The 20,838-nt window shown below is 48.0% G+C and overlaps 1 protein-coding gene across 1 annotated transcript in view; it reads left to right on the top strand.

Annotated features, from left to right (window-relative positions):
- Positions 1–5,316: 5,316 nt before the first annotated feature.
- The window catches only part of LOC149433195 (vomeronasal type-2 receptor 26-like), a gene marked incomplete at its 5' end in the record, with an annotated part of 38,813 nt that continues 23,291 nt past the window's right edge, over positions 5,317–20,838 (top strand). Inside the window, one exon of the mRNA XM_089664530.1 lies at positions 5,317–5,544. Coding sequence (XP_089520656.1) covers positions 5,317–5,544 — 228 coding nt within the window. The remainder of the gene's footprint in view (positions 5,545–20,838) is intronic.

The raw sequence follows: 20,838 nt of genomic DNA on the forward strand, positions 1-20,838 counted from the left end.
TGTTCCTGTTTAGGTTGTACTCCACTGTGCGTGCGTTTGGGAATCAAATCTATTGGCGCCCTTGTCGCTTGCAGCTGTTGATCACTCCATTCAGATGCATCGTCATTCAATTGGACATCTGACATAGGTTTGGGAGTCATACCTATCGGCATCCTTCCTGCTTGAGGTTGTTGATCATCCGGCTCAAACGCATTGTCATTCATATATCCAGCTTGTGAATGTGACGCTTCCATATTGGGGAAAACGGGAGTGTGGTAGGAACCATCCTGGTTTAGAACAGGGAGAACTGGGTATATGCCTTATTTAGGCCTTCCGGGTGTAGCAAGATGGCTGCTAGCAGGAAGTGTACTGGGCAGGGCAGGAAGTGACAACACAGGTGTAGCAAGATGGCTGCTAGCAGGAAGTGTACAGGGCAGGGCAGGAAGGGACAAAGCAGGAGTATCAAGATGGCTGCCATCAGGAAGTGCACTGGGCAGGGCTGGGGTGGTGGGCATAAAGTAAGTGTTAGACAAAGGGCAGGGCTGTCCCTCCCCTCCTCCACCCAGGGCTGTCCCTCCCCTCCTCCACCCCACATTCCAACATAGGGCGGTGGTTTTAGCAAACTTGAAATTACAATTTTGTGATACAAATACATTATCAATTGCCATTTTCTTGAATTTCTTCCAACTATCCTTCTTTATACAACACTTTCCAGTTCTGTACAAAACTTCTGTCACGTTCAGCAAACCTTCATCACATAACATTCCTCTCTGTTCCTACAATGATTTATGCCAATCCTGACCTTCAGCTTACAAACTTTCGCTACTTTAGATAACTTTTTAACTGCTTCACTTCCTTCTCTCCTTTTTACAATATCACATACTAATAATCCTTTCTGTGGCTTGACTATCTTCTGACCCATCTTCCCCCCTCTCTCTGGGTCACCCAACTTCTCACTCTGTTCTGTTCTTTCACCTTAGTCTCAGCTAACGGTTTCAGAGGCAGTGAGGGCAACTATTAGATTAATATCCCTATTCCGCTGCTTTCTGTCTTATCTCAGAACAAACACTAATCCACAAATACACTCAGAACAGGACATTACACCTGCCGCCCCTTGCTCCGTGAAGCCTCAGCAGCTGAACTAAACCCTCAGGGGTCTCACACCGTCAACCCCGAGTCACCGTCCGTAGACGCTTGTTGCAAGGTTCCGTCTTCCAGGGGCCCACAGCTCACCTGGTCAGGACACTCATTGCAACATATTGCAAGGTTCCGTCTTCCAGGGGGCCAACAGCTCACCTGGTCAGGACACTCATTGCAACTTATCTATCAGTCTACTGAGTTATCACAGTCGCACAGGACGACAGACACTGAACAAATACACAGTCAGCAGAAATCCAGTGGCAGGTTTGTTAAACATCCCCAGGCGAGCAATAAAAATTACCTGCCGCTCTTGATGACCTCTGGAAGCCGACAAAACTGGCGCCAAGGCTGGACAGAAACAAATCGTACAGTGGTAAGTATAAAAAGTACCTACCGTACTCTCAGGGGTGCGCAAATCCCTTTTGGTCTGTCCTGGCCAGCCGCTCAGTCTCACGTGCGGACTTCCATCGGTCACAACCTGGGGCCCCGCGTGGGCGCCAGCTAAAAAGGTTGGGAGAACCACAATCGGGCTCAGGGGTAGGATTTCTGCTGCTGTTCCTAATTTTGAGATATGAATTGCGTGCACGCCGGAAATAATTACACGGACAACTGTCCAGTACAACCACTTTCACTTCATCTCATCTCTGTTTATTGCAGGGCGTTGCTTAACCTTTTATACATAGAAAACAATAGAGTATACGTCACTATTACGTATATACAGTCACATTCTCAAAGGCACTATTGCTTGGTTGAAATATAGGAGAAATGTAGAAACTTGATGCTTGCTTCTCATCCCATTATCTCTGTTCACTCCCCTTCACATTCCCAAAGTCTAAGTAAAAGGTCCTCTCAGTGCGAAGGGAGGGGTTGTGAGTATCGCTCTGAACAAAACAAGTTAAGGAGGACTGCAAAGCCCAGCAGACAAAATATATATATATATACTCACAACACATATATTTAGAAATATAAAAAAGTATAAAAGTAAATATGTATAAAATGTATATCCTAAACAGGAAACAGAATAGGCATTTTACCAAATCCATCACAACTGTATGGCGGGTGGGAGGTTGTTAAAGGAGATGTATAGCCAAAGCTACATCTCCTGTGGAGCGCAGGAGTGCAGTTAGGTACCATCCAGGCTATGAAAAGATCCTGAATGTAGGCTCAAAATCTGTCCTGAAGCCTGGGCTGGCAGCTGGATGAGCTGCTCAGCAAGCTGCTGAGCAAGCTGCTCCCACCCCTCCACAGCCCAATGCTCCAGTGAGCTATGAAGAGGCAGAGCAGAGAGCCGGAGTGGACCAGAGAACTGAGAGATCAGCAGTGTACGATTGCTCAGTTTTGAGTGCAGAACCAGAGGAGACAAGTGAATATCATTTTTTTTTCAAGAATCCCATACTTCTCTTTTACCTTCATTTCAGATGGGTAGGGATGAGCTTGGGTTCACTCCAAAATGGAAGGAAGCCGATAGTGTCTGTCTAATGAATATTGACTGCCGCTTTATGTACTTGTAGATGTGTCGCAGGGAATTCCCCGGCTGATTGGCACAACAACTTCCTTCTGACCTCGGCTGAGCCCATATTCATCCTTAATGATGGGTATACAGTAGGAAATGAAGCATCGGGTCCAATTCCTCCTCAGTAGGGGCCAACCTACAGTCATCTCACAAATATCACTGATCTGATTGGTCAGACCATGTACTGCCAATTTTGTTTCTCTGTTAGGCAGTTCTGTGTTATTACTGTAGCTGGTTGTAGCGCAGACCAATATAATAGCCTGACTCAACAATTATATATGAGTCTAGTATGATATCCTCTTCAGTACTTAGATTTGCAAGCCCAAAACTAAAATACAGATCAGAACTTTCTATAACTTCGCAGAGGACACAGACTGTGTCCAGTGAATGCGCAAATACAGGCAAGTGGTCGCAAATCGCTGTCAGCCTCCCATTGTTTTCAATGGGGCTTCTGTTCACAGCTATTCACAGGGAATGCTGGGTGTCCCAAATATAACTAGTGGCCCATTTGCAAGTGTGCATACACACTATATTGCCAAAAGTATTGGGAAACCCCTCTGAATCATGTGATTCAGGTGTTCCAATCCCCTCCATGGACACCGGTGTATACAATCAAGCCCCTAGGCATGCAGACTGCTTCTACAAACATTGGTGAAAGAATGGGTCGCTCTCAGGAGCTCAGTGACTCCAAGCGTGGTACCGTGATAGGTGGCCACCTGTGCAATAAGTCCATCCATGACATTTCCTGGCTACTAAATATTCCACGCTCAACTGTTAGTGGGATTATAACAAAGTGGAAGCAACTGGGAACAACAGCCACTCAGCCACCAAGTGGTAGGCCACGTCACATGACAGAGCGGGGTCAGCGCATGCATGCATGGTCCTCTCCTCATTCTGACAGTGAGTGAGAAGAGCAGTAAGTGGCATTTCTCAGGGGGACATCACAGCACTGATCATTAGTGCCCCAATGATCAGTGTAGCCCCATCAGTGCGCCCATCAGCGCCTATCTGTGCTGGGTTTCAGTACCTAGCAGTGCTGGCTATCAGTGCCCATGAGTGCTGACTATCATTGTCTCCTCAGTGCTGACTGTCAATACCCATCAGTGCTGGCTACCAGTGCCCATAGGTGCTGGTTGTCAGGGCCCATCAGTGCTGGCTATCAGTGCCCCAATGATCAGAGTAGCCTCATCAGTGTGGCCAATAGTGTCCATCAGTGCCTATCTGTGCTGGCTTTCAGTACCTTGATGTGCTGGCTATCAGTGTCCAACAGTGCTGGCTGTCAGTGCCTCCTCAGTGCTGTCTGCCAGTGCCCATCAGTGCTTGCTGTTAGTGCCCACCAGTTCTGGCTATCAGTGCCCATCAGTGCTGACTATCAGTGCCTCCTCAGTGCTGGCTGTCAATGCCCATCAGTGCTGCCTACCAGTGCCCACCAGTTCTGGCTATCAGTGCTCATCAGTGCTGGCTATCAGTGCCTCCTCAGTGCTGGCTGTCAGTGCCCATCAGTGCTGGCTGTTAGTGTCCACCAGTTCTGGCTATCAGTGCCTATCAGTGCTTACTATCAGTGCCTGCTCAGTGCTGGCTGTCAGGGCCCATCAGTGCTGGCTATCAATGCCTCCTCAGTGCTGGCTGTCAGTGCCCATCAGTGCTGGCTGTCAGTGCCCATCAGTGCTGGCTATCAGTGCCCATTAGTGCTGGCTTTCTGGGCCTGTCAGTGTTGGCTATCAGTGCCTCCTCAGTGCTGGATATCAGTGCCTCCTCAGTGCTGGCTATCCGTGCCTCCTCAGTGCTGGCTGTCAGGGCTCATCAGTTCTGGCTATCAGTGCCTCCTCAGTGCTGGCTATCAGTGCTGGCTGTCAGTGCCTAACAGTGCTGGCTATCAGTGCCCAACAGTGCTGTCTATCAGTGCCTCCTCAGTGCTGCTGTCAGTGCCCATCAGTGCTGTCTATCAGTGCCCATTATTGCTGGCTGTCAGGGCCAATCAGTGCTGGCTATCAGTGCTGCCTCAGTGCTGTCTGTCAGTTCCCACCAGTGCTGGCTATCAGTGCACATCAGCGAAGGAGAAAAATCACTTATTTACACAGCTTTATAACAGAAACTAAGAAAAACTTTTTTTTCAGGATTTTTGATATTTTGTCGTTTGTTTAGCAAAAAATAACCCCCCCCCCGAGGTGATTAATACCGCCAAAAGACATCTCTATTTGTCTAAAAAAAAATTCTAAAAATGTAGTTTGTGTACAGTGTTGCATGACTGCACAATTGTCAATCAAAGTGTGACAGCGCTGAAAGCTGAAACATTGGCCTGGGCAGGAAGGGCCCATCAGTGGCCGGGAGGCGAGGGGTTAGACTGGTGCATTTTACCTTGACAGCATATCATTCAGAAAAAACAATTGGGATGAATGATAGACGTGTGGATGCTGAGATCTCTTATTACATACAAAATGATACTTACTACTGGTGACATCACCGGCTGAGGAGATCTGATGGAGTTTACTGAGTATTTCTACAAAGTCACCGACTTTCCTTTCAGTGAAGCTGGAAGGATTATCTTGGCTCCCTGGATCTTACACCTTGTGGTGGGGGGAGGGGTGGAGAATGACTGAATCCTCCAAGATAAATGTTTCTTTCCCTGTGACCAATGTATTTTCCCCGATTAAAACTGAACTTTATGTATTTTTTTTTTTTAGCTGTATAACCATTTCAAAGCGATTAAATATTCATTTGATTCAAATGATTCAGTGTCATTATTTAATGAAGACGGAGAATTGGTTCATAAGTACAAAATAACAAATTGGGTTCACGAAGATGACTTGAATATGGTCTATAAGGACGTGGGGGACTTCACACCCTGGGCTCCGGAGGATCGGAAATTAGACATCGACATCAATGCCATAACATGGACGTTCAGCAATGGGGTAGGACCATCGTAGAAACCAAGACTCATAATAAAGAGAAAGCCTTTGGGATTCAATGAACTTCCACTTTGCCCTCCAGAGGATTTACCACAACCCCACCCCCCCTTCCTGACAAAAGTCTTTTTTTGCGATACGGCGCTGCGTTATTTTAACCACTTCCAGTCCGGACACTTTCACTCCCCTTCCAGTCCGGACACTTTCCCCCCCTTCCTGTCCGGACACTTTCACCCCCTTCCAGTCCGGACACTTTCACCCCCCTTCCAGTCCGGACACTTTCACCCCCTTCCAGTCCGGACACTTTCCCCCCTTCCAGTCCGGACACTTTCACCCCCTTCCAGTCCGGACACTTTCACCCCCCTTCCAGTCCGGACACTTTCACCCCCTTCCAGTCCGGACACTTTCCCCCCCTTCCAGTCCGGACACTTTCACCCCCTTCCAGTCCGGACACTTTCACCCCCCCTTCCAGTCCGGACACTTTCCCCCCTTCCAGTCCGGACACTTTCCCCCCCTTCCAGTCCGGACACTTTCACCCCCTTCCAGTCTGGATACTTTCACCCCCTTCCAGTCCGGACACTTTCCCCCCCTTCCAGTCCGGACACTTTCCCCCCCTTCCAGTCCGGACACTTTCCCCCCCTTCCAGTCCGGACACTTTCCCCCCTTCCAGTCCGGACACTTTCCCCCCCTTCCAGTCCGGACACTTTCACCCCCTTCCAGTCCGGACACTTTCCCCCCCTTCCAGTCCGGACACTTTCCCCCCTTCCAGTCCGGACACTTTCCCCCCCTTCCTGTCCGGACACTTTCCCCCCCTTCCAGTCCGGACACTTTCACCCCCTTCCAGTCCGGACACTTTCACCCCCTTCCAGTCCGGACACTTTCCCCCCCTTCCTGTCCAGACACTTTCCCCCCCTTCCAGTCCGCACACTTTCACCCCCTTCCTGTCCGGATACTTTCACTCCCTCCCAGTCCGGACACTTTCACCCCCCTTCCAGTCCGGACACTTTCCCCCCCTTCCTGTCCGGACACTTTCCCCCCCTTCCTGTCCGGACACTTTCACCCCCTTCCTGTGCGGACACTTTCACCCCCTTCCAGTCCAGACACTTTCACCCCCTTCCTGTCCAGGCCAATTTTCATCTTTCAGTGCTGGCAATGACAATTGCGCGGTCATGCAACACTGTACCCATATGAAATTTTCTTGCATTTTTTTGAGACAGATAAAGCTTTATTTTGGTGGTATTTATTCACCGCTGGGATTTTTATTTTTTGTTATATAAATGAAAAAGTCCAAAGATGTAGAAAAAAAGTGTTTGTCTTATAAAATTTAGTAAATAAATAATCTTTCTTCATAAATCTTGGGCAATATGTATTCAGTTATCTTTTTGGTAAAAAAAAAATGACCCAAATTAGTTTATAACAAAAAATTATAATTTTTCCAATTTTTGTTTACATTTCTATTATATTTCTTTATATTATTATTTATGGGTTTTTTTTTTTTTTTACATACTGTCACCCTAGCAGTACAGTGTCACCATAGTGACACTGTACTACTTGTGGGGGTGATGATTTTTTTTTCCTTTTTTCACTGATTGCTATTAAACCAATAAAGGCTGTAAAAGCAATCATTTCTCCTCTGTGGCTGTCACATGGTACAAGTCTGTTGTGAATAGCCTTGTACCATGTGACGTCTGTGATCATTCACAGATTTCACAAGTAGTAAGCAATGATGTCAGAAGTCTTGCTTACTACTCTTCATGTGAGCACTAATTGACCAATCAGTGATCACATGATCGGGACCTCACACAGAGGTCCTGTACAGTGATCGGTGTTCCGCTGTGTCCTCAGGACACAGCAGGCACCAGATCGCGGTGCTGTGCGCTCCCAGGGAGTTTGCACAAGCAGGAAGTACGGCTACCTGTCCCTGAACTGCTCCCGTCCAGCCGTTTATATACATGGACCGGTTGGCAAGTTGTTAAATGACGCTCACTCATGCAACGCTGTACATAAATTACATTTATGTCCTTTTTTCCCCACAAATGGAGCTTTCTTTTGGTGGTATTTGATCGCCATTGCATTTTTCATTTTTTGTGCTATATACAAAAAAAGACCGACAAATTTGGAAAAAAAAACCAATATTTTTGACGTTTTGCTATAAAACATATCCAATAAAAAGATAAAAAAATAAAATTGCTTCATAAATTTAGGCAAAAATGTATTCTGCTCCATGTCTTTGCTAAAAAAAAATAATCCCAATACATGTAACATTTTCTTTTCCTGACAAACAGAGCTTTCTTTTGGTGGTATTTGATCACCTGTGTGTTTTTTTATTAAAAAAAAATGACAATTTTGAAAAAAAACAAACAAACAATATTTTTGACTTTTTGCTATAAAACATATCCAATAACAAAATGTAAAAAATCAAATTGCTTCATAAATTTAGTCCAAAATGTATTCTGCTCCGTGTCTTTGCTAAAAAAAAAAATCCCAATACGTGTAAATTAATTGGTTTACGTGAAAGTTATAGCGTCTACAAATGGCGGTATATATACTGGAATTTTTGTTTACATTTTTTTTATACTAGTAATGGCGGTGATCAGCGACTTATAGCGGGACTGCGGTGGAATTCTGACACTGGGGGGGACTGACTAACTGCCAATGACATCCCCAGTGACACCAATACAGTGATCAGTGCTAATAAAAAGCACTGACACTGTAGCGGCAACTTTGGGAATACCAGGTAAACTCCGGACATGAACTTGAGGAAAACAAGCTTTATTAGCCACCTGGGACCTAGCCAGACTCATGTCTGCAAAGCTAAGTGGCTTGAAAAACATCTCATAGGGTATACATATTAACAATTACGTTGCAATGCATATTTTTCCTCTTTGACTTTCTGTACATTCAAAAGGCTTTCTAAACCATGCAAAATATAGCCTTGAATACCAGCTACAGAAAAGAATACCAGCTACAGACTGGAACACATTACTTCACAGGAAATAAGGGAGGGGGGAAAGTGAGCTGGTGACCTTGCTTTTGCAAACAGAGTCTGCTAGAAATGTTAAAGTTTAAAGGGGAACTCTGCAATATTTGGGTGCTGCCACAATACTGTACTAATGGCACTGGGCAGGAAGGGGTTAACATGTGGGGCGACCAAAGGGATAACTGTGTGCTGTTTTACATTGTGTGATGTGTGTTGTACTTGGGAAACATGCTGCTTTGTATCTCTCCGCTGTGCAGAGAGATACAAAGCAGCATGTCCATGCTGACAGGAGAGAGATATGTGTTGTTTACACACTGGTCTCTCTCCTGTTAGCTTTCCCGATGATCGCTGAGTGCCAGCCGGGAATCGCTGGCCGGGACACGGTGATTGACATCCCTAACCACCAATAGCAGCACGGGTAGGGCGGCGCACGCACCCCCTACCTGGAGATGTAAATCATGAATATATACGTGATTTTACGCAGCTGTGCCGCCCTGTAGCAGTACTTCTGCTATAGGGCGGAGGAGAAGAGGTTAATGAAACACAGCCCAATACTTTGTAACCGCTTCCGGACCGCCCCAAATATTTATACTGCAGGCAGGCCGCTCAGCTGTGTTGGATCATTTACATATATATGATCCAGCATTTCCGAGAAGAAGGCGCATGCGTGTCAGTTGATCAGCATGCTTGGTCAACGATTTATGGCCGAGACCCATAGGTTGGCTTAGTGAATCACAGCACAGAGCTCTGTGTTTGTTACCAACACAGGGCTCTGTACAGAGAGCAGCTATTTTTTTCTCCCTGAAAAGCAGGGACAAATAAGTCCAAAAATGCGGTTTACTGCGTTTTTCAGCTTTAGAGCGCTTTTACAGCTAAAAAACTCCACTAGAAATCCACAAGTCCTGGGTTTTTTCCAGCCAAAAAACAGCCCAGCCAAAAAACGTTGATTCCAGTCTATGTGTGTATGGACACATAGGATAACATGCTGGGGGGTTTACTGGCTGTAGAAAAAAACCTCAAAAGCCAAAAACAGCCGCTGTAAAAATGTCCCGTGTGCATGAGGACTAACCAGTATTGCGTCATAGCGGTGTGAATTCAATATATATATATATATATATACCATCATTTTTAGACATTATGGGGTAGATTTACCAAAACTCAGAATCTGGTGCAGCTGTGCATGGTAGCCAATCAGCTTCTACAATAATTCCGGCTTGTTCAGTCAAGCTTTGGCAATCAACCCTGGAAGCTGATTGGTTTCTATGCAGAGCTGACCCAGATTTTGCACATTTCATTTATAGTAAGTAACCCCCTATATCTTTCACACAAACCAATTCATTTACACTTTTTTTTACCAAAGACATGGAGCAGAATACATTTTGGTTTAAATTTATGAAGAAATTTGATTTTATTATTTTTTTATTGGATATGTTTTATAGCAGAAAATAAAAAATATTGGCAGTATATAATAATAATAATAATAATAGTAATAGAAAGAAAAAAATAAATAAATAAATAAATACCACCAAACGAAAGCTCTATTTGTGTAAAAAAAAAATAATAATATAAATTTCATTTGGGTACAACGTTGCATGACCGCCCAATTGCCAGTTAAAACAGCGCAGTGCCAAATAGCAAAAAAAGTCCTGATCATGAGGGGGATAAAACCTTTCGGAGTTGAAGTGGTTAATGAATGAACGGTATATAATTGACCTCAATGATGAATCCAGGCAGGGCCACTAGAGTTCATTTTGATACTGCCCTAAAATAACCTCTCAAGGGCCACTTCACACTCCATGCGTTTCAGTTTTTTTTTTCTACATTCAAAATGCACAGGAAGTAGGTGATACGGTTTTCAATGTCATAGTTGACATCAGTGCTTGCAGTTCCAGTGCGTTCCGGATGCAGAAAAACAAAGTAGAACAGGCTGCATTTTTTCTGCACAGAACTGTAGTGGAACGCAGTAAAACACTTCCAAAACGCATCACTACATACAGGAGCGCACCAAAACGCACCAAAAACGCACTGAAATACACTTGTCCCTATTTAATTTGAAGAAAAAGCGAGGGAGAAAAATGAACTGTAATGCATAAAAAACCCTGGAATACATCAAAAATGTGCCAAAAACGCGCAGGCAAAAACGCACCAGGAACACATCTGGACTGGGTTTCTATAGTGTGAACCGGCCCTAACAGTGTAGCACAGCGGAATGCAATGCTCAAGTGTTAAAAATGTTCCCGAAAAAAATAATAATAAAGTGTTCTTTCTTTTTTTCTTTTCTATTTTTGGTGCATTTTGTTGTCTTGAAGAGGTATTAGAAAATGTGAAAAAAAACAAAAAAAAACAAAACAAATAGCAATTTTGAAAAATAAAAGATATTTACACAAGTATGGTTCAAATGTTAGAAGTTCAAGTCACGTTTTTCTGTTTCCGTGTCGTCCAGAGACCACGAATAGACACAAAATACAATGGAAAATGATGGAGAAAAAAAAGGAAGGGGACAAAAATGTTATCATCTGTTTTCTCATTTTCTGGGGTATTTATTGTTACTTTTTATATTTTAACATCACATGGCATGATCACAGCCACTGAATATAATCCACATGAATGGGAGCAGCTACGAGTACTTAATTCCCAGCCCCTACTGGACCTCCAGATACTATTACTGAACCCCCCACCCCTACTGGACCTCCAGATACTATTACTGAACCCCCCACCCCTACTGAACCTGCAGATACTACTACTGAACCCCACACGCCTACTGAACCTCCAGATACTATTACTGAACCCCCCATCCCTACTGGACCTGCAGATACTACTACTGAACCCCCCACCCCTACTGAACCTCCAGATACTATTACTGAACCCCACACGCCTACTGAACCTCCAGATACTATTACTGAACCCCCCACCCCTACTGAACCTCCAGATACTACTACTGAACCCCCCACCCTTACTGAACCTCCAGATACTACTACTGAACCCCCCACCCTTACTGAACCTCCAGATACTATTACTGAACCCCACACCCCTACTGAACCTCCAGATACTACTACTGAACCCCCCACCCCTACTGAACCTCCAGATACTACTACTGAACCCCCCACCCCTACTGAACCTCCAGATACTACTACTGAACCCCCCACCCCTACTGAACCTTCAGATACTACTACTGAACCCCCCACCCCTATTGAACTCCCCACCCCTACTGAACCTCCAGATACTATTACTGAACCCCCCACCACTACTGAACCTCCAGATACTATTACTGAACCCCCCACCCCTACTGAGCCTCCAGATACTACTACTGAACCCACCACCCCTACTGAACCTGCAGATACTTCTTCTGAACTCGCCAACCCCTACTGAACCTCCAGATACTACTACTGAACTCTCCACCCCTACTGCACCTCCAGATACTATTACTGAACCCCCCACCCCTACTGAACCTCCAGATACTACTACTGAACTCCCCACCCCTACTGAACCTACAGATACTACTACTGAAACCCCACCCCTACTGAACCTCCAGATACTACTACTGAACTTCCCACCCCTACTGAACCTGCAGATACTATTACTGAACCACCGACCCCTACTAAACCTCCAGATACTATTACTGAACTCCCCACCCCTACTGAATCTCCAGATACTACTACTGAACCCCCCCCCAACCCTACTGAACCTCCAGATACTATTACTGAACTCCCCATCCCTACTGAACCTCCAGATACTACTACTGAACCCCCCACCCCTACTGAACTCCCAGACACTACTAATGAACTCCCCACCCCTACTGAACCTCCAGATACTACTACTGTACCCCCCACCCCTACTGAACCTGCAGATACTTCTACTGAAGTCCCCACCCCTACTGAACCTCCAGATACTACTACTGAACCCCCCACCCCTACTGAACCTGCAGATACTTCTACTGAAGTCCCCACCCCTACTGAACCTCCAGATACTACTACTGTACCCCCCACCCCTACTGAACCTGCAGATACTTCTACTGAAGTCCCCACCCCTACTGAACCTCCAGATACTACTACTGAACTCGCCACCCCTACTGAACCTCCAGATACTATTACTGAACTCCCCACCCCTACTGAACCTCCAGATACTACTACTGAACCCCCCACCCCTACTGAACCTCCAGATACTACTACTGAACTCCCCACCCCTACTGAACCTCCAGATACTACTACTGAACCCCCCACCCCTACTGAACCTCCAGATACTACTACTGAACTCCCCACCCCTACTGAACCTCCAGATACTACTACTGAACCCCCCACCCCTACTGGACCTCCAGATACTTCTACTGAACCCCCCACCCCTACTGAACCTCCAGATACTACTACTGAACTCCCCACCCCTACTGAACCTGCAGATACTACTACTGAACCCCCCACCCCTACTGAACCTGCAGATACTACTACTGAACTCCCCACCCCTAGAGAACCTGCAGATACTACTACTGAACCCCCCACCCCTACTGAACCTCCAGATACAACTACTGAACCCCCCACCCTACTAAACCTCCAGATACTACTACTGAACTCCCCACCCCTACTGAACCTGCAGATACTACTACTGAACCCCCGACCCCTACTGAACCTGCAGATACTACTACTGAACCCCCCACCCCTACTGAACCTCCAGATACTACTACTGAACCCCCCACCCCTACTGAACCCCCAGATACTACTAATGAACTCCCCACCCCTACTGAACCTCCAGATACTACTACTGTACCCCCCACCCCTACTGAACCTGCAGATACTTCTACTGAAGTCCACACCCCTACTGAACCTCCAGATACTACTACTGAACCCCCCACCCCTACTGAACCTGCAGATACTTCTATTGAAGTCCCCACCCCTACTGAACCTCCAGATACTACTACTGAACTCCCCACCCATACTGAACCTGCAGATACTACTACTGAAGCCCCCACCCCTACTGAACCTCCAGATACTACTACTGTACCCTCCACCCCTACTGAACCTCCAGATACTACTACTGAACTCGCCACCCCTACTGAACCTCCAGATACTATTACTGAACTCCCCACCCCTACTGAACCTCCAGATACTACTACTGAACCCCCCACCCCTACTGAACCTCCAGATACTACTACTGAACTCCCCACCCCTACTGAACCTCCAGATACTACTACTGAACCCCCCACCCCTACTGAACCTCCAGATACTACTACTGAACTCCCCACCCCTACTGAACCTCCAGATACTACTACTGAACCCCCCACCCCTACTGGACCTCCAGATACTTCTACTGAACCCCCCACCCCTACTGAACCTCCAGATACTACTACTGAACTCCCCACCCCTACTGAACCTGCAGATACTACTACTGAACCCCCCACCCCTACTGAACCTGCAGATACTACTACTGAACTCCCCACCCCTAGAGAACCTGCAGATACTACTACTGAACCCCCCACCCCTACTGAACCTCCAGATACAACTACTGAACCCCCCACCCTACTAAACCTCCAGATACTTATACTGAACTCCCCACCCCTACTGAACCTGCAGATACTACTACTGAACCCCCGACCCCTACTGAACCTGCAGATACTACTACTGAACCCCCCACCCCTACTGAACCTCCAGATACTACTACTGAACCCCCCACCCCTACTGAACCCCCAGATACTACTAATGAACTCCACACCCCTACTGAACCTCCAGATACTACTACTGTACCCCCCACCCCTACTGAACCTGCAGATACTTCTACTGAAGTCCACACCCCTACTGAACCTCCAGATACTACTACTGAACCCCCCACCCCTACTGAACCTGCAGATACTTCTATTGAAGTCCCCACCCCTACTGAACCTCCAGATACTACTACTGAACTCCCCACCCATACTGAACCTGCAGATACTACTACTGAAGCCCCCACCCCTACTGAACCTCCAGATACTACTACTGTACCCTCCACCCCTACTGAACCTCCAGATACTACTACTGAACTCGCCACCCCTACTGAACCTCCAGATACTATTACTGAACCCCCCAGCCCTACTGAAACTCCAGATACTATTACTGAACTCCCCACCCCTACTGAACCTCCAGATACTACTACTGAACTCCCCACCCCTACTGAACCTCCAGATACTACAACTGAACCCCCCACCCCTACTGGACTTCCAGATACTTCTACTGAACCCCCCACCCCTACTGAACCTCCAGATACTACTACTGAACTCCCCACCCCTACTGAACCTGCAGATACTACTACTGAACCCCCCACCCCTACTTAACCTCCAGATACTACTACTGAACTCCCCACCCCTAGTGAACCTGCAGATACTACTACTGAACCCCCCACCCCTACTGAACCTCCAGATACTACTACTGAACCCCCCACCCCTACTGAACCTCCAGATACTACTACTGAACCCCCCACCCCTACTGAACCTGCAGATGCTACTACTGAACCCCCCACCCTACTAAACCTCCAGATACTACTACTGAACTCCCCACCCCTTCTGAACCTGCAGATACTACTACTGAACCCCCCACCCCTACTGAACCTGCAGATACTACTACTGAACCCCCCACCCCTACTGAACCTCCAGATACTACTACTGAACCCCCCACCCCTACTGAACCTGCAGATACTTCTATTGAAGTCCCCACCCCTACTGAACCTGCAGATACTACTACTGAACTCCCCACCCCTACTGAACCTCCAGATACTACTACTGAACTCGCCACCCCTACTGAACCTCCAGATACTATTACTGAACCCCCCACCCCTACTGAACCTCCAGATACTACTACTGAACTCCCCACCCCTACTGAACCTGCAGACACTACTACTGAACCCCCCACCCCTACTGAACCTGCAGATACTACTACTGAACTCCCCACCCCTAGAGAACCTGCAGATACTACTACTGAACCCCCCACCCCTACTGAACCTCCAGATACTACTACTGAACCCCCCACCCTACTAAACCTCCAGATACTACTACTGAACTCCCCACCCCTACTGAACCTGCAGATACTACTACTGAACCCCCCACCCCTACTGAACCTGCAGATACTACTACTGAACCCCCCACCCCTACTGAACCTCCAGATACTACTACTGAACCCCCCACCCCTCCTGAACCCCCAGATACTACTAATGAAATCCCCACCCCTACTGAACTTCCAGATACTACTACTGTACCCCCCACCCCTACTGAACCTCCAGATACTACTACTGAACTCCCCATCCCTACTGAACCTCCAGATACTATTACTGAACTCCCCACCCCTACTGAACCTACAGATACTACTACTGAAACCCCACCCCTACTGAACCTCCAGATACTACTACTGAACTTCCCACCCCTACTGAACCTGCAGATACTATTACTGAACCACCGACCCCTACTAAACCTCCAGATACTATTACTGAACTCCCCACCCCTACTGAATCTCCAGATACTACTACTGAACCCCCCCCCCAACCCTACTGAACCTCCAGATACTATTACTGAACTCCCCATCCCTACTGAACCTCCAGATACTACTACTGAACCCCCCACCCCTACTGAACTCCCAGACACTACTAATGAACTCCCCACCCCTACTGAACCTCCAGATACTACTACTGTACCCCCCACCCCTACTGAACCTGCAGATACTTCTACTGAAGTCCCCACCCCTACTGAACCTCCAGATACTACTACTGAACCCCCCACCCTTACTGAACCTGCAGATACTTCTATTGAAGTCCCCACCCCTACTGAACCTCCAGATACTACTACTGTACCCCCCACCCCTACTGAACCTGCAGATACTTCTACTGAAGTCCCCACCCCTACTGAACCTCCAGATACTACTACTGAACTCGCCACCCCTACTGAACCTCCAGATACTATTACTGAACTCCCCACCCCTACTGAACCTCCAGATACTACTACTGAACCCCCCACCCCTACTGAACCTCCAGATACTACTACTGAACTCCCCACCCCTACTGAACCTCCAGATACTACTACTGAACCCCCCACCCCTACTGAACCTCCAGATACTACTACTGAACTCCCCACCCCTACTGAACCTCCAGATACTACTACTGAACCCCCCACCCCTACTGGACCTCCAGATACTTCTACTGAACCCCCCACCCCTACTGAACCTCCAGATACTACTACTGAACTCCCCACCCCTACTGAACCTGCAGATACTACTACTGAACCCCCCACCCCTACTGAACCTGCAGATACTACTACTGAACTCCCCACCCCTAGAGAACCTGCAGATACTACTACTGAACCCCCCACCCCTACTGAACCTCCAGATACAACTACTGAACCCCCCACCCTACTAAACCTCCAGATACTACTACTGAACTCCCCACCCCTACTGAACCTGCAGATACTACTACTGAACCCCCGACCCCTACTGAACCTGCAGATACTACTACTGAACCCCCCACCCCTACTGAACCTCCAGATACTACTACTGAACCCCCCACCCCTACTGAACCCCCAGATACTACTAATGAACTCCCCACCCCTACTGAACCTCCAGATACTACTACTGTACCCCCCATCCCTACTGAACCTGCAGATACTTCTACTGAAGTCCACACCCCTACTGAACCTCCAGATACTACTACTGAACCCCCCACCCCTACTGAACCTGCAGATACTTCTATTGAAGTCCCCACCCCTACTGAACCTCCAGATACTACTACTGAACTCCCCACCCATACTGAACCTGCAGATACTACTACTGAAGCCCCCACCCCTACTGAACCTCCAGATACTACTACTGTACCCTCCACCCCTACTGAACCTCCAGATACTACTACTGAACTCGCCACCCCTACTGAACCTCCAGATACTATTACTGAACCCCCCAGCCCTACTGAAACTCCAGATACTATTACTGAACTCCCCACCCCTACTGAACCTCCAGATACTACTACTGAACTCCCCACCCCTACTGAACCTCCAGATACTACAACTGAACCCCCCACCCCTACTGGACTTCCAGATACTTCTACTGAACCCCCCACCCCTACTGAACCTCCAGATACTACTACTGAACTCCCCACCCCTACTGAACCTGCAGATACTAATACTGAACCCCCCACCCCTACTTAACCTCCAGATACTACTACTGAACTCCCCACCCCTAGTGAACCTGCAGATACTACTACTGAACCCCCCACCCCTACTGAACCTCCAGATACTACTACTGAACCCCCCACCCCTACTGAACCTCCAGATACTACTACTGAACCCCCCACCCCTACTGAACCTGCAGATGCTACTACTGAACCCCCCACCCTACTAAACCTCCAGATACTACTACTGAACTCCCCACCCCTTCTGAACCTGCAGATACTACTACTGAACCCCCCACCCCTACTGAACCTGCAGATACTACTACTGAACCCCCCACCCCTACTGAACCTCCAGATACTACTACTGAACCCCCCACCCCTACTGAACCTGCAGATACTTCTATTGAAGTCCCCACCCCTACTGAACCTGCAGATACTACTACTGAACTCCCCACCCCTACTGAACCTCCAGATACTACTACTGAACTCGCCACCCCTACTGAAACTCCAGATACTATTACTGAACCCCCCACCCCTACTGAACCTCCAGATACTACTACTGAACTCCCCACCCCTACTGAACCTGCAGATACTACTACTGAACCCCCCACCCCTACTGAACCTGCAGATACTACTACTGAACTCCCCACCCCTAGAGAACCTGCAGATACTACTACTGAACCCCCCACCCCTACTGAACCTCCAGATACTACTACTGAACCCCCCACCCTACTAAACCTCCAGATACTACTACTGAACTCCCCACCCCTACTGAACCTGCAGATACTACTACTGAACCCCCCACCCCTACTGAACCTGCAGATACTACTACTGAACCCCCCACCCCTACTGAACCTCCAGATACTACTACTGAACCCCCCACCCCTACTGAACCCCCAGATACTACTAATGAACTCCCCACCCCTACTGAACTTCCAGATACTACTACTGTACCCCCCACCCCTACTGAACCTGCAGATACTTCTACTGAACCCCCCACCCCTACTGAACCTCCAGATACTACTACTGAACCCCCCACCCCTACTGAACCTGCAGATACTTCTATTGAAGTCCCCACCCCTACTGAACCTCCAGATACTACTACTGAACTCCCCACCCCTACTGAACCTGCAGATACTACTACTGAAGCCCCCACCCCTACTGAACCTCCAGATACTACTACTGTACCCGCCACCCCTACTGAACCTCCAGATACTACTACTGAACTCGCCACCCCTACTGAACCTCCAGATACTATTACTGAACCCCCCAGCCCTACTTAACCTGCAGATACTACTACTGAACTCCCCACCCCTAGTGAACCTGCAGATACTACTACTGAACCCCCCACCCTTACTGAACCTCCAGACACTACTACTGAACCCCCCACCCTACTAAACCTGCAGATACTACTACTGAACTCCCCACCCCTACTGAACCTGCAGATACTACTACTGAACCCCCCGTCCCTACTGAACCTGCAGATACTACTACTGAACCCCCCACCCCTACTGAACCTGCAGATACTACTACTGAACCCCCCACCCCTACTGAACCTGCAGATACTACTACTGAACCCCCCACCCCTACTGAACCTCCAGATACTACTACTGAACCCCCCACCCCTACTGAACCTGCAGATACTTCTATTGAAGTCCTCACCCCTACTGAACCTCCAGATACTACTACTGAACTCCCCACCCCTACTGAACCTGCAGATACTACTACTGAAGCCCCCACCCCTACTGAACCTCCAGATACTACTACTGTACCCTCCACCCCTACTGAACCTCCAGATACTACTACTGAACTCGCCACCCCTACTGAACCTCCAGATACTATTACTGAACCCCCCACCCCTACTGAAACTCCAGATACTATTACTGAACTCCCCACCCCTACTGAACCTCCAGATACTACTACTGAACTCCCCACCCCTACTGAACCTCCAGATACTTCTACTGAACCCCCCACCCCTACTGAACCTCCAGATACTATTACTGTACCCCCCACCTCTACTGAACCTCCAGATACTACTACTGAACTCCCCACCCCTACTGAACCTGCAGATACTACTACTGAACCCCCCACCCCTACTGAACCTGCAGATACTACTACTTAACTCCCCACCCCTACTGAACCTGCAGATACTACTACTGAAGCCCCCACCCCTACTGAACCTCCAGATACTACTACTGTACCCTCCACCCCTACTGAACCTCCAGATACTACTACTGAACTCCCCACCCCTACTGAACCTCCAGATACTATTACTGAACCCCCCAGCCCTACTGAACCTCCAGATACTATTACTGAACTCCCCACCCCTACTGAACCTCCAGATACTTCTACTGAACCCCCACCCCTACTGAACCTCCAGATACTACTACTGAACTCCCCACCCCTACTGAACCTGCAGATACTACTACTGAACCCCCCACCCCTACTTAACCTGCAGATACTACTACTGAACTCCCCACCCCTACTGAACCTGCAGATACTACTACTGAACCCCCCACCCCTACTGAACCTCCAGATACTACTACTGAACCCCCCACCCTACTAAACCTGCAGATACTACTACTGAACCCCCCACCCCTACTGAACCTGCAGATACTACTACTGAACCCCCCACCCCTACTGAACCTCCAGATACTACTACTGAACCCCCCACCCCTACTGAACCTGCAGATACTTCTATTGAAGTCCCCACCCCTACTGAACCTCCAGATACTACCACTGAACTCCCCACCTCTACTGAACCTGCAGATACTACTACTGAAGCCCCCACCCCTACTGAACCTCCAGTTACTACTACTGTACCCTCCACCCCTACTGAACCTCCAGATACTACTACTGAACTCGCCACCCCTACTGAACCTCCAGATACTATTACTGAACCCCCCACCCCTACTGAACCTCCAGATACTACTACTGAACTCCCCACCCCTACTGAACCTCCAGATACTACTACTGAACCCCCCACCCTTACTGGACCTCCAGATACTTCTACTGAACCCCCCACCCCTACTGAACCTCCAGATACTATTACTGCACCCCCCACCTCTACTGAACCTCCAGATACTACTACTGAACTCCCCATCCCTACTGAACCTGCAGATACTACTACTGAACCCCCCACCCCTACTGAACCTGCAGATACTACTATTGAACTCCCCACCCCTAGTGAACCTGCAGATACTACTACTGAACCC

The sequence above is a fragment of the Staurois parvus genome, unplaced genomic scaffold (genome assembly GCF_062004578.1).
Source record: "Staurois parvus isolate SC_StPar_1 unplaced genomic scaffold, SC_StPar_1.0 ptg001938l, whole genome shotgun sequence".
NCBI lineage: Eukaryota > Metazoa > Chordata > Amphibia > Anura > Ranidae > Staurois > Staurois parvus.